This window comes from Crocodylus siamensis, chromosome 5 (genome assembly GCF_052110815.1).
Source record: "Crocodylus siamensis isolate JL-2025a chromosome 5, ASM5211081v1, whole genome shotgun sequence".
In the NCBI taxonomy this organism is placed as follows: Eukaryota; Metazoa; Chordata; order Crocodylia; family Crocodylidae; genus Crocodylus; species Crocodylus siamensis.
The window spans coordinates 39,001,095-39,018,388 of record NC_143399.1 but is presented as its reverse complement, the minus strand read 5'-3'; the positions used below and the strand labels follow the sequence as shown (position 1 = coordinate 39,018,388).

At 51.4% G+C, this 17,294-nt stretch overlaps 1 protein-coding gene across 1 annotated transcript; it reads right to left on the bottom strand.

Moving 5' to 3' along the window:
• Positions 1–562: 562 nt before the first annotated feature.
• On the bottom strand, positions 563–4,061 carry LOC149863837 (ferritin light chain, oocyte isoform-like). Its single transcript, XM_090049125.1, has 4 exons — positions 3,897–4,061; positions 2,461–2,607; positions 2,251–2,376; positions 563–879 (listed from the first exon to the last, which is right to left on the bottom strand). The coding sequence occupies exons 1-4, from the start codon at positions 3,996–3,998 to the stop codon at positions 721–723; spliced, it is 534 nt and encodes a 177-aa protein (XP_089905251.1). The 5' UTR covers positions 3,999–4,061; the 3' UTR covers positions 563–720.
• Between the last annotated feature and the right edge of the window lie 13,233 nt (positions 4,062–17,294).

The following is a 17,294-nucleotide window of genomic DNA, read 5'->3' as shown; positions in this document are numbered from 1 at the left end:
TTCCAGCTGCTCTTTATGGGTTTGTACAGGGATGGTGTTAGGCATAGCCTGGATGGGAAACGCAGCTGTTTCTGGAGTCGGGCACACTGGTTCTGACGATCCCACAACTGGATTTCAGCCAAAGTCCAAATGATAACAGCACAGACACCTGGGTTCTCTCCCAAAGATTCTGCGAGGCAGAATGGGGTTGCGTAGGATCAAAACAGGCAGTCTCTGGGGTTCTTTCCCAACTCTTGGATATAATGGATTAGGGCAGGGAGGATCAGCGCTAGGATGCCAGCTTCTCTCCTGGCTCTGGACTCTGGCTTCCAGCTGTGCTCTGCCTGTATACCTAGGTTCTTTCCACAAATGTGGAGGGGAGTGGGATCTGGTGGATTTTAGGATGGTGCTGCTGGGGCTGAGGACTCCTAGGGCCTGGTTTGATTCTGAGAGTGCAGTGGAGACTGGGTTTAGAGCACCAGGTTTGTGGGGAGAGGAGTGTGGGGAGCCTGGATACATGGGTTCCATTTCTCTAACATCTCTCCTCCCCTGTAATATAGATAGTAAAGACCCAGCCTCAATCTTAATGCCAAGCATTTATTGGATGCCAGTTAATTTGTTTCTCCCTTGGGGGTTGCAGGTTTGCTGTTGCACTGGAATGTGTGTGTGGGGGGGATGTGCCCCCCCCGTTTAGATTTGAAGGGCCAGCACAGCTGCAGAACAGACGGACAGTCACAGGGCTCAGTCGCTGCTCTCACCTAGGGTGAGACGGTCGAAGAGGTACTCGCCCAAGCCAGAGTCGGGCGCCCCCACACGCCGCAGGTTGGTGAGGTGGTCACCCAACTTCTTGATGAGCTTCACCTCCTCATCCAGGTAGTGAGTCTCCAGGAAGTCACACAGCTGTGGGGAGGGGGAAAAGCAGTAGGGCTCAGGACACCTGGGTTCTATCAGTTCAGGCAGGGGAGTGGGGTCTGGTGGACAAGAGCAGGGGGGTGGTGCTAGAAGCCAGGACACCTGGGTTCTACCCCCAGCCCTGGGAAGGGAGTGGGTCTGGTGGGTTAGAACAGAGTCTAGGAGCCAGGACTCCTGGGTTCTATTGCAGCTGTGGAAATAGGAAGAGGGTCTAGTGGGTTCTGCTGGGTTAAGACTAAGGATAACTTGAGAACCAGGACACCTGGGTTCCTTCCTGGCTCTGGAAGGACAGAGAGGTAGTTCCCAATGGGTTCAACCCCATGGGCTTGGAGAAGGAAGCAATTCTCCTGGGAGCTTCCTTCTACTTCTTCCCAGGCCCCTGCCCTAAGGTCCCTATGCCTAGGGGAGTTGGGGATGGTGTCTGTGGGTTTTAGCTGAGCCTGCAAGGTGCTGGCACGTGACAGGGAGTTGGGAACCTGGGAAGTGAGAGACCTGAGACAATGGTGGGAGGACAGTGTTAGGGCAGTATACTTCATGCCTAGGGGATCTGTGCACTCTTCATCCCTGGAGGGGTTCAAGAACAGGATGAACAGGCATTGGGGATTGGCCTAGGCTATGCCAGTGCTCCTGCTGGGACTAAAGCCGGAGGTTCCCCTAAAGAGGGTCTTGCCCCTTTGCTCAGGGTCCAATTGATTCCCACACTAGGGGTCAGGAAGGAATTTTTCTCCCTTGTCAGATTGGTGTGCACCCTGAGAATTTTAGGCTTCTTCTGCAGCAGGCCCATGGCCTCTACCTGGGATCTCTTGAGTGTATATTAACAACTTTTTTCCAGCAGCAGGACATTGGCTGCTCTCCTGGCTCTACCTGTGGCAGGTTTGGATGTGATATGTTGTGTTGTGTCAGGGCTGACCTTAGTTTTTCCAAAAAGTTAGATGATGGATTTCTACAAGATGGTTTGGATCCTGCGTCAGACAGGGCTTGTACTAGATCAGCATTTCTCAACCCATGCCTCGTAACCCAAAAGTAGGTTGCAAGAATATATGAAAGGGTTGCGGAACAAACTTTTAAAAATGGATTTTCCTTTAAAAGGAGAAAAACATGGGAAATTCATGGCTAGCAGAGTTACAGCCTGGAAGGAGCCGCCCCGCCCCACACACTGCGGCACTGGGTCAGGACTGGCCATTTAGAAATGGGTCCTAGTACAAAAAAAAAAAAAAAAAAGGCTGAAGTGCAGGACTGGATGACCTTTGGATGTTTCTTCCAGCCCTGCCCCAGCTCTGGGAAGAGGTCCAGTTGCCACAGCACAGGCTTGACTCGGACTCCTGGGTTTCCTAGCAGGGACAATGGGGGTATACTCACGTGGGGGTCAGTGTGGCGCGTGGCCACTTGGTGCAGGTCCAGTAGGGCCTGGTTGATGCTCTTCTCTAACTGCAGCACCGCCTGCATGGCAGCCAGCCCATTGCCCCATTCATCCTGCCCAGGCTTCTGGAAGAGAAGGCGGGGGGCATTAGTGCCATACCTCAGAGGAACCGAGCCCCCCACCCCCTTAGCTGGCCCTGCCCCACTCACCTGGATGTCCTGCAGCACAAGGCGCCCCCCCCGGCGGTTCTGCAGCCCCATGAGGCGCTCAGCTTGCTCCCGCTTCTCCTCAGACTCATGGCGGAAGAACTTGGAGAAGCGGGACAGAGCCACGTCATCACGGTCAAAGAAGTAGCCCTGGTGAGAAGGTAGGAGGGGAATTAGATGGGGTGGGGGGAGGCCTGGGTTTGGGGCTCCCCCCACTGCACAGGGCCCACTGTAGATAGCTCCCCAGCCATTGACAGGAACTCCCTATGGTCCCCTTGCTGTCCATGTAGGGGGTCCCCTAAAATGGATGGGGCTCCCCTGCATACAGCTAAGACCCTGAAGTGAGATACACCCCTTAAGTTGGATAGCCAGGGTACCCAGGAGTCTGGGCCATGCCTGTACTAGCCCTCTGGACCCCACTCACTTCCCAGAGCTGGGGGAGAACCCAGGTCTCCCATGTCTTTCTCCCAACTAGCCCCTGCCCCCTACAAACACAGAGCAGCTTTCTCCAGCCCTGAGACATCAGACCCAAACCATCTGATGCCCCCCCAACATGCAGACTTCCCAAGGTGCCCCCCAAACCCACTGCTCCCTTCAAAGCCTCCCTGGGGAAGATACCCCCCTCCACTTCACCCAAGGAGATAGCCAGGGAACCCCCCTTCCCCAAGGAACTGCCCCTCCCCTGTAGCCCCCTGGGCTGGGCATGGGGGTAATGATTAACCTGGGGGGGGTCAAAGGCTCTTTGTCTGGTGGGAAGGTAAACAGAGGCTGGATTTTGCCCGTCTGCATAGTGCCCTTGGAGGCGGCTTAGGGGGGAGATGGGCACCCTAGGGGCCCACATCCATGGGTGAGGGAAGGGCATGGGGCTGTGCCTGTAGCAGGCAAGAAGGGCTGTGGCGCCTCCCTACAGGCATTGCTCTCACTGTGAGGGAGAAGGCTGCAGGCAGCGCTGGCAGTGCCAAGAGGGGTGGAGATGGCACTGTCTGGTGCCAGAAGGGACAGCAGTGATGCCCTGCCCTGTGGGAGATGAGGGCAGCAGGGAGCAGATAGAGAGGGGAACACCTGGTGCCCACAACACAGCAGGGGCCAGGTATGGTGGTGGCACCTGGGAGGTGTGCACACAGCAAGCAATGGGGACAATGCCTGGTGCCCGCAACACACCAGGAACTGGGGTATGAGGGGTGGCATCTGGGAGCCCGGGGAAGCGGGGCAGGGCAGAGGGCAGATCAAGGGGACTACACCTGGTACCCACAGCACAGCAGGAACCAAGGGACAAGGGGTGGGACATGGGGGGGAGGGACGGGGGCAGCAGGGGTCAGGTGGAGGAGGCAACATCTGATGCCCACAACACAGCAGGGGCCAGGTATGGCTAGTGGCACAGCGGAAGGCAGAGAGAGGGGGCAACCGTGCCGGTGCCGGGGGTGCCGGGCTCTGCTCACCGCGGACAGGTAGCAGTAGCTGGCATGCAGCAGTTGGTTGACCAGGCGGTTGAGGCCGGCCTCGCTCTCGGCGTGGTAGTTCTGGCGGATCTGCGAGCTCATGGTGCCGACCGGCCTGCCTCCGTCCAAGCACTGTTGAAGCAAGAGGCGAGGACGGGGGCAGGGCCCGACGCGGGGCCTTTATAGCCTGGCTCTTCCCGGCGCAGGACACCCCACCCCTGGCTGGGGGTGGAGCTAGGGCTCCTGGGCTCCATCCTGGGGGGAGGTGGGCGCCTAGTTCTCTCCTAGCAATGGGAAGGAGAGGGGACGCCTGGGTTCTCCCCCAACTCTGGGGGTGGAGGGTGAGAGTAGGGGGCCGAGAGCTGGGACGCCTGGGAAGCGGAAGGGGGTGCTGGGAGCTAGGACGCCTGGGCTCTCTCCTGGACTGGGGAAAAGAGAGGGGGCGCTGCGAGCAGAGGCTGGTGCTGAAGCCCCGCGAGGGCGGAGTCGGGGTGCCGGAGCCAGCCGCCCTCACCGTGACTCGGCACAACCCGCAGGCTCAGCCTGACTCAGCGCCCGGCCCCGGCCCCGCCCCCCGGTCACGAGGCGCCTCCCGGCTGTTCCGCTCACGACCGCCACCGCCCCCCGCGCCTCGTGACGCAGCAGCAATAACCCTCCGGGGTTGGAATAGAGCCAGGACCGAGATGTCCTTCACCGCCCCCCCGGGATGGGACCCAGGTGACCTGGTGCCTAGCTGCCCCGATCATTGCCTAGGGCTGGAGCCCGAGCGTCCTGGCTCCCACCTGCCTCTCCCAGCCCCCTCCCCCAAGAGCTGAGACCCCAGGCGCCCAGGCTCGCAGTTCCTCTGTTCTCTGCTGTTGCACGGACTTTCAGTTCCTGTTTTTGCTGGTCTGAGCCAGTTCCCATGTGCTGGGTCATGGGTGGGGGTTGTTATTTAGACCCTGGATGTGGAGTCATGGGTTTGAGATGCAGTCGGGAGCACGGGGGTGCATGGGAGCCTGGCTGGAGCCAGTTCAGCTGTGCAGGGAATGGGTCCACAGTGGCTTTCCCTGTACCCCTGCCTAATGCCCCCTCCCCCAGGGTTGGGGGAGGTGTCCATGGGAGGCAGGCTTGCTGAGCTGGTTGGGTCTGTGCTGTGATGGGGGTGAGGGAATTGGGAAATGAGAGTGAGGGGAAGGTTTGACAGCCGGGATGCCTGGGTTTGTTCTCAGCCTTGGGAGGGGGGTGGGGTCCACTGTTTTTGAGCTGGGAGGACAGGGAGACAGGATGCTTGGGCTCATTCCCAGGTCTGGGAGGGGTCCAGTGGATTAGATTCAGCCAAGGGTGGTAAGAGAGCCAGGACGCCTGGGTTCTTCATGTTCTCTTGTTCCCCTTCCCTGGCCACTCTGTGGCTGTCCCATAATAATGCACCTCTCTGGCACCCCTATATTATAGCTGCCCGTCCTCCACTGAGCCCTGTCAGGGCCTGTGCGGGGGGACATGCTCCCTAGCCAGTCCTCATGTCCCTGAGACTGGCTTCTGGCCCTGGCCACTTCCTTGTGGCCATCCCTGGGGCCCATCCCATCCCTATGGGGGCATTGTGCAGTGGGGTCCCGTTTACCCCTTAGGTCTCTCAGTACCCAAACACATAGAGTCATGTGATTGTCTAGAGAATCCCTGCTTTGGGGTTAAAAGAAAGGCACTTGTATGCTATGCCATATATTCGGGGAGTCTTGCCCTCTGCTCAGGGGCAGCCTGACTGCTATATTGGGGTCAGGAAGAAATGTAACACTCCCCCCCTCCATCCGACTGGCTTGGATTTGGCCAGGGTGTGGGGGGGGAATAGCTATTTTCCTTGGATCTCTGGAAAACAGACCTTATGATGAAAGGCTGAGAGCCATAGGGCTCTTTAGCCTGGAAAAGTGCAGGCTCAGGGGCGATCTGATGGCCACTTACAAGTTTATCAGGGGTGACCACCAGTGTCTGGGGGAACGTTTGTTCACCAGAGCGCCCCAAGGGATGATGAGGTCGAAGGGTCATAAACAACTGCAAGACGTTTCAAGCTGGACACAAGAAAGAATGTCTTACTGTCGGAGCCCCCAAGGTCTGGAACAGCCTCCCATCAGAGGTGGTTCAAGCACCTATATTGAACGCCTTCAAGAGCAAATTGGATGCTTATCTTGCTGGGATCCTATGACCCCAGCTGACTTCCTGCCCTTCAGGCGGGGGGCTGGACTCGCTCTTCTAAGGTCCCTTCCAGCCCTAATATCTGTGAAAATCTGTGAAATCTTGGTCATGTTAACAAACTCCTTCTTGTCCTTGCAGCCTTGGGACATGAGCCAGACCCTCTTCCCCCAGCTTTACCTGATGTTTGACCTTTTGGGCATCCTGCCTGGTAGTTGTGTGTGTGTTGGGGGAAGTGGGGAACCTGACAGTAGGACACGTGGGTTCTCATAGCTTTGGGGAGGGGAGGGAAGGGTCAGTCTGATGGGTTAGAACAGAGAGGCTGGGAGCTGGACACCTGGCTTCTGTCCAGGTGGAGAGAGAGAGAGAGAGAAGTGTGGAGCTGAGTGTGAAGTTTGTTTCTAAAGTCATTAATTCTAGGTCAGATGAGGAGGGTATTGAACTCAGTTGAGCTTGCAGGCTGGATCACAGCAGCCAGCATGTGAGGATCAACAGGGTTTGAATTACACTTTGACTTTGGGTGGGTGGAGGTATCTGCAAAAAAATTGGGCTGCCCATCATGATGCTCTAATAAAATTGGAGACCTCCCCAGGTTATGATTTTCAAAACTTACAGGGGGGGCTCTTGTCTCTTATGAGGGGAGTTCAGCCCCACCGCCTAGCTCCCCTGTAATTTGAACCCTGGAGATCAATGGTGGTGGATGGTAATTTTTGATGGTGGATATGTCATTTTTAACCTGGAGGGACGTGGGCAGTGGGGTCCCCCAGGGCTCAGTCCTCAGGCCCGCACTGTTCAGCATTTTCATCAGTGACTCGGACAAGGGGGTAAAAAGCACCCTGTTCAAATTTGCTGAATGACACTAAGATGTGGGGGGACGTGGGCACACTAGAAGGGAGAAATAGGCTGCAATCGGACCTAGACAGGTTACAGGGGTGGGCGGATGAGAATAGGATGGGATTCAACACTGACAAGTGCAAGGTGCTGCACCTGGGGAGGAAGAACCAGCTCCATACCTACAGGCTGGGGAACTCCCTTCTCGTCAGTGCAGAGGCGGAAAAGGATTTTGGAGTCATCATTGACTCCAAGATGAACATGGGCCGGCAGTGTGGGGATGCAGTCAGGAAGGCCAACCGCACCTTGTCATGCATCCACAGATGCATCTCGAGCAGGTCCAGGGAGGTGATCCTCCCCCTCTATGAGGCAGTGGTCAGGCCGCAGCTGGAGTACTGCGTCCAGTTCTGGGCGCCGCACTTCAAGAGGGATGTGGACAACATGGAGAGGGTCCAGAAGAGGGCCAGTCGCATAACCAGGGGGCAGCAGGGCAGGACCTAAGAGGAGAAGCTCAGGGACCTGAACCTGTTCAGCCTTCACAAGAGAAGGCTGAGGGGGGATCTAGTGGCCTGTTACAAGCTAGTCAGAGGGGACCAGCAGGCACTGGGGGAGTCACTGTTCCCCCGAGCACTACCAGGAGTGACTAGAAATAATGGTCACAAGCTGGCAGAGGGTAAATTCAGATTAGACATCAGGAGGCGTTACTTCACTGTCAGGGCGGCTAGGATCTGGAACCAACTTCCAAGTGAAGTGGTGCTGGCTCTGAGCACAGCCCCAGCTTGGATCTGCAACAACCTGGCCCCTCCTTGCTGCTTCCTGTTAAATGAGGGGGAAAAATCTTAATTTGGAATCAGTTAAATACTGTACACACTACGATGCTTACCCCCTTGCAGCTGTAGGGGGTTGGCCGGGGGGGACAAGACTGAGACTCCATTTATCTGCTTATCTCCTCACCTCTTGGCACCCTTTGCAGGATCTGGGGGCACCTGCACTCTGATTAAGAATCACTGGATTAGACATGCACTTGCCTAGGGTGGTTCAGATGCTCCTTATCCTGGCTTGAGCAGGGGCTTGGCCTGACTGCCACCTCCTCAAGTTCCTGCCAGCCTTGCTTTTTCTATGATCCTGTGAAATCACGTGGAAAGGAGTACCACATAATTTCAAATATAAAACAGTCCTTTTGGCAAGAAATTAACTTGTACTATTAAAAACCTGGAAATCTCTAGCCCCTGTGTTTTGGGAGGAAAGGATGGGATCTCTTTACCATTAAATGTGAATATTGCCTTTTATGGAAGTAGTTCAGCTGGCTTGCATTCAAGTATGTCTTTAGCCCAACCACTCTCAACCTCATTAGACTCAGGGCACTCTTAGTGAAACTGGAGGCCCCTCTCAGAAAAATCCCAGCTCTTAGCTTGAATCTATAGATTGGCTACAGAAAAATACTAGAGCAATACTTCTGTTGCAAAGAGCACACCCCGCAACAGGTCAGCATGTGTTTGACACTTGAGATTCCTATATGAAGTGTCAGGGTTTATTTTGTGAATCGTGTAGGTGAATGCACCCCTGATGGTGCTAATACTGCCTGGCACCCCGCAATAAAATGATCTCATGGCACCCTGGCTGAGAATCACTACTCTTAAGAGCTGCTCCCCACTATGTATCCAGTCCATTAAAAACTAGTACCAAAATGAACCTGCACTTGCCAGTACTGTATTATCAGGACCATCATGGCAACACCATCACTCCACACCTAATATTGCAACCAACAGATTCCCCCTCCCCAAACATCCTTCTATAACAAGATGACCAGCTCTGTGGATGTAGGAAAAGCAGTGGATGTGGTGGTGTACCTTGACTTTAGCAAGACTTTTGATATGGTCTCCCACAGCGTTCTTACAAGCAAGCTAAGGAAGCATAGGTTTAGTGAATGGTTTGTAAGGTGGATAGAAAATTGGCTGGATCATCAGGCTCAGAGGGTAGTAATCAATGGCTCGGTGTCTAGTTGGCAGCCGGTGTCAAGTGGAGTGCCCCAGGGTTTGGTCCTGGGGCTAGTTTTGTTCAATGTCTTCATCAATGACTTGGAAGATGACAGAGCACTCCCTCTGCAAGTTTGCTGATGACACCAAGCTCAGGAGAGAAGTGCTGGAGGGTAGGGTTACAATTCAGAGTGACCTCAACAAATTGGAGGATTGGGTCAAAAGATATCTCGGGAGGTTCAACAAGGACAAGTGCAAAGTCCTGCACTTAGGACAGAACAATCCCATGTACGACTACAGGCTGGGAGCTTTCTGGTTGGGCAGCAACTCTGCAGAAAAGGACTTGGGCATTACAGTGGACAATACGTTGAATATGAGCCAGCAGTGTGCCCTTGTTGCCAAGAAGGCTAACAGCATACTGGGTTAGAAGCATTGCCAGCAGGTCAGGGAAATGATTATTTCCCTCCATTTGGCAGGGGTGAGGCTACAGCTAGAGTACTGTGTTCAGATTTGCCCCCCCACCCCCAAAAGGATGTGGACAAGTTGGAGAAAGTCCAAGGGAGGACAAAGAAAATGGTTAAGGGCCTGGTGCACATGACTTCTAGGGAGAGGCTGAGGGGACTGGGCTTATTTAGTCTGCAGAAGAGAAGACTGAGACAGGATTTAATAACATCCTTCAACTACCTCAAGGGGGGTTCCAACAAGGGTGGAGCTGGACTGTTCTCAGTGGTGGCAGATGATAGAGCAAGGAGCAATATTCCCAAGTTGCAACAAGGGAAGTTTAGGTTGGATATTAGGAAAAGCGTTCTCACTAGGAGGGCAGTAAAACACTGGAACAGGCTACCCAGGGAGGTGGTGGAATCTCCATCCCTGCAGATTTTTAAGCCCCGGCTAGACAAAGCCTTGACTGGGATGATCTAGTTGGGACTGGCCCTGCTTTGAGCAGGGGGTTGGATTAACTGACCTCCTGAGGTCCGTTCCAACCCTAATTTTCTATGACTGTATGCTACTATGACATATGGTTTTGCCATAGGAAAATTAACTTTCCTTATCTCTATTTAATTTCAGTTGAGTCTAGGTCAGAGGTGGGAGGGGACCTACATTTTAACAATGTTATCTGGGAAAACAGCTTGGAAAACCAAACAGGGTTTTAGGGTAAATCCAGCAGAAATTGGGCAAAACCCAGGGGTTCATAGCAATACTTGCCAGGTGAGTTAGAAATCTTATCAATGCACGGATATCTCCAAGCCATGAGAAAACTTATGGGCTCAGGAATAGCCTCCCAGTCAGTCCAGTGGAGGTGTGAGCCCAAACTGATTTCAGTGAGGCCTATCCAGTGGTGAAGAGAGGCTATGTGACATAGTTGCCCGTACTAGCAGGGAGTGAACTGGGTGACCCTCTTCTGGTCCTGTGGCTCTCATAAAGAGTTATGGCTGATAAAAAGGGGGCATAGTTTGACATTAGGTGCCAGTTAAACTGAACTAACCCAACCTGTGTAAACATCCCTGCCCCTATTCAACCACTGATTGAATCAAGAGCTAAACATGCCAGCCCCTTTCCCTGCTCTATAAATAGCAGGCCTGGGGTTTCTTTTTTCTATCTATCTATCTTACATGGCACTTTCTTATTTCATAGATTTCATAGACATTAGGGCTGGAAGGGACCTCGGGAGATCATCGAGTCCACCCCCCTGCCCAAAGGGCAGGAAGTCAGCTGGGGTCATAGGATCCCAGCAAGATAAGCATCCAATTTACTCTTGAAGGTGTTCAATGTAGGTGCTTGAACCACCTCCGCTGGCAGACTGTTCCAGACCTTGGGGGCTCGGACTTACGTCCAGCCTGAAACGAGTTTGCAGGAGTTTGTGACCATTCGAACTCGTCATCCCTTGGGGCGCTCTGGTGAATAAACGTTCCCCCAGATCCTGGTGGTCACCCCTGATAAACTTATAGGTGGCCATCAGATCACCCCTGAGCCTACGCTTTTCTAGGCTAAAGAGTCCCATGGCTCTCAGCCTGTCATCGTAAGATCTGTTTTCCTGACCTCTGATCATGCGCGTGGCTCTCCTCTGGACTCTCTCAAGCTTCTCCACATCCTTTTTGAATTGTGGAGCCCAAAACTGGATGCAGTACTCCAGCTGCGGCCTCACCAAGGCCGAGTACAAGGGGAGAATGACGTCCCGGGATTTGCTCGAGAAGCATCTATGGATGCAAGCCAGCGTTTTGGTCGCTTTACTAGCCGCAGCATCGCATTGGAGGCTTATGTTCATCTTGTGGTCAATGATGACCCCCAAGTCTCTTTCTTCTGTAGTGCTATCCAACGTAGCACTGCCAAGCCTATAAGGATGCTGCAGGTTTTTCCTCCCAAGGTGGAGAACCTTGCATTTTTCGGTGTTAAACACCATCAGGTTCTCGTCTGCCCATTTGCTGAGCCTGTCCAGGTCAGCCTGGATCACCCACTTATCTTTTGGCATGGATGCTTTGCCCCAAAGTTTGGTGTCATCGGCAAACTTGGCCAGTCCACTCCTGACTCCAGTGTCCACATCATTAATGAAGATGTTGAACAGTATGGGTCCCAGGACAGAGCCTTGAGGGACCCCACTGGTCACAGGGCACCACGATGAGTGACTGCCATCAATTACAACCCTCTGGGTCCGACCACGGAGCCAGTTTCCCAGCCAGCGGATGGTGGTGGAGCCAAGGCCACAACTGGCCAGTTTGGCCAAGAGGTGATCATGGGATACCAGATCAAAAGCTTTTTTGAAGTCAAGATATATGACATCAATCTCTTCTCCCTTGTCCACGTGATAGGTCACCTGGTCATAGAAGGAAATGAGATTGGTCAAACAAGACCTACCCGCAACAAACCCGTGCTGGCTATCCCTTAGGATGTTAGCCTGGGCCAGTCCATCAAGGATGGCCTCCTTAATAAACTTTTCTAAGATCTTCCCCAGGATAGAAGTCAGGCTAATGGGCCTGTAGTTAGCCGGATCCACTCTCCTCCCTTTCTTGAAGATCAGCACCACATTGGCCTTCTTCCAGTCTTCGGGCACTACACCAGAGCGCCAGGAGTTCTCAAAGATCCGTGCCAGGGGCTGGGCTATGACACTCGCCGGCTCCTTGAGTACCCTGGGGTGCAGATTGTCAGGGCCGGCTGACAATTTATCTAAAAAATTCCTTGAGATAAAGAATTTGGAGGCCTCTGCCACCTCCCCATCTTCACTTCATAGCTAGGGAAACTGAGGCAAAGACCACAGGTACCCTGAAGGCCAATCTAGGGTTGATTATATTTACCCTTGTAATCTCTTGTGGTTCCTCTCCAGCTTCTTCCTGGGGTACAGGGTGCCTCTGGGAATATGAAGGGGACGATGAATGCCCTGGAAATAGGAAGGCTGGGGAGGGAACGGACTTCTGGCATGAGGATGAGGTTGAAAAGCCACTGGAGGAGACTGAAACAGGGCCTTTTGCCCCCTTCTGGGTGGGGCACACTTGGGGCTGTTTATACAGGAACTTCCTCACTGGGCACTGAGATGCAGCTGTCTCTGGGGTGCAGCCCTGGCCTCTGATGTGAGCATGCTTCAAGCTGCCCTGGTGCTGATTTCTGTGATGCATATTCCAGCTCACCACACTGTTGTAGGCAGCAAAGGGTTTCCCCACACGTCACTGACTGGCATCCGTTTGCCCAGGCATGCCAGCCATCCGCAGCCTGAAGTCAGCTTACTCTGGGAACTGTTTGGATTGGAGGAGGAGGATTTTTCTTGGGTGGGGGAGGGAAACAGGGTTGCTTCTGTGCAGATGATGGCTACATTTGCACTAGGACTCACAGGCATGCATCAACAAACATGCTGTAACACACCTAGGATACCAATAACTTGATTTCTCCTGAAACAGCAGCATGACTCACCATGGATAGCAGTAAAGCCAGGTGCATCTCCAGCCCTGAGAAGTACTGATTATTAATTGTATTATGCCAGAATTAATAGCAATAACAACACTAATAATAACAGCAACAATAATGTCTATGATTGACAATATTTAAGAAGTCTACTCCTGGGGGAGTCTCTGTTCCCCCGTAAAGACCAGCAGTGACCAGAAATAATGGTCACAAGCTGGCAGAGGGTAGATTTAGGCTAGACATCAGGAGGCGCTACTTCACTGTCAGGCCGACTAGGATCTGGAACCAACTTCCAAGAGAAGTGGTGCTGGCTTCTACCCTGGGGGTCTTTAAAAGGAGGCTAGATGTATACCTTGCTGGGGTCATTTGACCCCAGTACGCTTTCCTGTCATGGCAGGGGGTCAGACTAGATGATCTACTCAGGTCCCTTCTGACCCTAGAAACTATGAAACTATGAAATTAAATAAAGTACTGCACTGATCAGGTAAGCAGTCACAAAGGTTCTTAACCAAATCAGAGGGGTGAATGGGCTAGTAACGAGCTAATTGTTTTGGAACTGTCCTAGGTTAAATTAAACAAACAGGATGGTTAAATAAAAAGTCTAAAAGTACCTCAGAAACAAAGAAAAAAGAGATTTTTCTTTGTGGCTGACCAGAAAGCACTTGTTTCATTTTGTTTTTAATTTCACAGGAAAAAGGTTGTCTTTTGGGGCTTGTCTGCAACCAGCTGTAAAGGTGGGAGAGAAGTCACACAAGCTTTTTAAGCTGGAAAGTTTCAAGAGCAGGTTAGACAGATGGGCAATTTTTAGTCTGGGAAAACCAAGCAGGGTTTGGGGGGTGAATCCAGCAGAAATTGGGCAAAACTCAGGGGTTCATAGGAGCACTTGCCAGCTGGGCACAAGCTGGGCTACAATACTTGTCAATGCATAGATATCTCCCAGTCATAAGAAAGTTTATAGGCTCTGAAGTAGCCTCCAAGTCAGATGGGGTGGGGGGGAACTGGTTTCAGTGGGACCTACCCAGTGGCAAAGAGGGGCCATGTGACACAGTTGCCAGTGCTAGCAGAACTAGGTGCTCCAGGAGACCTGTTCTGGTCCTGTGACTCTCATAAAGGTTTATGGCTGATAAAAACGGGGCATAGTTTGTCATTAGATGCCAGTTAAACTGGACTAACCCAGCCTGTGTAAACAGCTCCACCCCTATTCAACTGCTAGCTGAATTCAGAGATAAACATGGCATCCCCTTTCCCTACTCTATAAACAGCTTTAAAAAAAGGCCTATTTGAAAAAATGATCCTAAAAGCTCCTAGTGGAAAGAATTTGTGGAGGCCTTTCCTCCCTTTCCATCTTCACTTTTTAGTTAGGGAAACTGAGGTAGGGAACATAGGTACCCTGAAGGCTAATCTAGAGTTGATTATATTTACCACCCTTGTAATAGCTTGTGGTTCCTCTCCAGCTTCTTCCAAGGGTACATGGTGCCTCTGGGAATATGAAGGGGATGATGGATACTCAGGGGAAGGCGGGGGAGGGAATGGACTTCTGGCATGAGGATGGGGTTGAAAAGCCATGTGGGAGGCTGAAACAGGGCCTTTTACCCCCTTCTGGGGTGGGGCACACTGGGGGCTGTTTGTACAGGGACATTTCACACACCACTGAGATGCAGCTGCCTCTGGGGTGCAGCCCTGGTCTTTGGTGGGTGCACACCTTAAGCTGCCCTGGTACTGGCTTCTGCAAGCTCCATCTCACTGCACTGATGCAAGCAGCAAAAACGTCCTCCCCATCCCTACATCTGTTCACTCAGTCGAGCCATCCATCCCCAGCTTGGAGTCAGCTCCCTTTGGGAGCTGTTTGGATTGATGGATTTTTTTTTTTTGAGGGGAGGGGGAAGAGGGACACAGGGATGTTTCTGTGCTGAAGTGGCCACTGCTGTGCTAGGACTCACAGACATGCATTACAAAACATGCTCCAAGTCTATCACTCTCTTCTGGATACCAGTAACTTGATTTCTCCTCAAACAGGTGCATAACTTGCCATGGACAACAGCAGAGCTAGGTGCATCACCACCCCCTCCCTCCCAGCACTGAGAAGTACCAATTATTATTCTTATTGTACCAAAATAACAATCAGAACACTTACAATAATAATAGCAACAATAACAATAGATTCTAGAAACACTCTATGATCTCCCTCCCCTGCCTATTTGGCTGCTGTGCTTTCTATGCCCTGACCTGTGTTCCCTGGCTGATCCACTGCTTTACTTTCTGCTCCCCACCCTATGTCCCTGTCTGATCTGCTGCTCTGCCTTCTGCTCCTTGCCTGATCATCTGCATTGCTTTCAGCTCCCTGCCCTACCTGCTACTGCCCTGCCTATCCCTCACCAGTCTACTGTGCCTGTGCTATTTGTTGCACACATACCATAATTTGCCTCTCTAGGATGAAGGGGTTACTTTTATGGGTGATAGGGAGTCTGCATGTGTGATCTCACCCCCAACACAAGTTTTGGGTGATGTTTGGAGAGCTAATTGTTATTTCTTATCTGCGAGTTGTTCCTGGAAGTCACTGTGAGACTTTCTGAATAAGGTGGAAAATAAATCTAAATAATAACAGTGGTCCCCTCTGACTAGTTTGTAACAGGCCACAAGATCCCCCCTCAGCCTTCTCTTGTGGAGGCTGAACAGGTTCAGGTCCCGTAGCCTCTCCTCGTAGGGCCTGCCCTGCTGCCCCCGACCATGCGAGTGGCCCTCCTCTGGACCCTCTCCATGTTGTCCACATCCCTCTTGAAATTTGTTTCATATGTCTTGACCTTTTCAGCTTCATAATAAATTCTCTGGAAATTGGCTTGGTTGATTAGGCCTTTGCAGGTTTAGTATATATTAGCCCTTAATGGTGAATTATTTAACTTCCTCCTCTTGTATATGTTGGAAAGCACCTTTACCCCCCGCTGTACCTGGGGCAGGTTAAAGGGTTGGGGTTCTTTCTGTTTTGGTAGTTCAGATCTCATGCCTCGGCAGGACCAGGGCCTGTGTGAAGGTTGTTTGCAAAGTTTTTAAAAGCAGGTGAGAGGAATGATTGTCTAGACTAGTTCAGGCCTCCTTTGAGGTGGGGGTTGGAAGCTGGGTTTCCTTCTGAGGACCCTGTTAGCCTGACTTTCCTGTGATTGATTGTGTACTTCTTTTGGGCAGATCATTCATAATGCCTTCTTTTATGGTTGTTAGACCAACACAAGAAATAATAAACAGTCCTTAAGAGCTAATAAATAAAGAACAAACTTGTGAAATAAGGCTTGTTCAGTGAGCCCAAGGTAAATGCTTCCTTATTAAATGCTAGTAAACAAAGGTTTCTTATATTATTAAATTCTAATAAACAGTTGTTCCTTATAGACTATTCCTTATTAAATGCTAAACTGGTGGCATCCCTTATATTTCTTTTTTACGTTCTAATAAACATTTGCTCCTTATAAGTTATTTCTTAAATGCTAAACAGTTGATTCTTATTATACATCTTATTACATGCTTTTTCTTGTAGATTATTCCTTATTAAATGCTAAACAATGTCCCTCATAGGCCTTATTAAATTCCAACAAACAATTACTTACTGGTATTTAAGAAACAAATCCTTTAACTTTGACCTGTTGAACAAGCCCTTATTTTACAAGTTCATGATTTAATGACCATTCTACCGCTAGACTTCTTGGTTTTTAAAAATACGTTAACCTACTCTTATTACTGCTATACAAGCTTTAACTTTCTGCAGTGGTTTCAGCCTATACTTTTGATCATTACTTGAACATTGTTATTGTTGGAGGTGACATATTGGTAGATGTAAATTGTTTTTTTGCTTTTTAAATGACTTAGTGATTTAAGCAGGTTTTGTTTTGCTTTTTAAACTGGTCCCTTTTGCATGGTGAGGGATAACTAGATTTGTTTCCAAAATGTAGTCTCCTCTTCTCAGATGTGGCCCTCCCCACACCTTCTATATTACAATCAAAACTCCCTGCTCCCTTAACCCAATCCAGAGACATGGTTTCTTCCTACTCCCCACCTCCAAAAAAATAAACAAATTTTTCCCTATTAATTTTACATTTTAGCCCCAAGTATTGCATGCTGGCCAAGCTCTTTTGTTGGCCCCCTGTGGCTGTGTGCATGGGGGTAGGGGGGAGTTGCACTCCCACTCAGCCTAGTCCTAACTCCCCTGAAAATCAAATCACTTTATTTTCCATTTCAAAATGGGAGGTTGGGAGTGGCTAAATTTCCTCTCTGGGCCCTGCTTCTCAGCCTGATCCAGTGTCTCTGTGAGCAGAGTGGGGGGTGGGAGGAAACAGTTGGAAGGGAAGCTGTGTCTGGGCATGATGGGGGCAGACCCCATGAATGCAGTCACTGCTTACTGGTACCACTGGGAACTCCTATCTTCACAAACCCCGACACCACTCCTGCCCCCCTGAAAGCACCTCAGCCCCCACTGTTGGCCACCCTCCCAAATCCCATTTCCCTTCTGTTCCCCTCCTGGTAGTATCTCCCCCAGTACAGGAGAATAGACGTG

Bases quoted from the DNA above. Each gene is read 5' to 3' on its own strand.
- LOC149863837 (XM_090049125.1), bottom strand. From the start codon at position 3,998: ATGAGCTCGCAGATCCGCCAGAACTACCACGCCGAGAGCGAGGCCGGC. The intron at 2,608-3,896 runs GTGAGCAGAGCC...CCTTCTCACCAG, and splicing joins GCTACTGCTACCTGTCCGCG to GGCTACTTCTTTGACCGTGA. The intron at 2,377-2,460 runs GTGAGTGGGGCA...CTTCTCTTCCAG, and splicing joins TTGTGCTGCAGGACATCCAG to AAGCCTGGGCAGGATGAATG.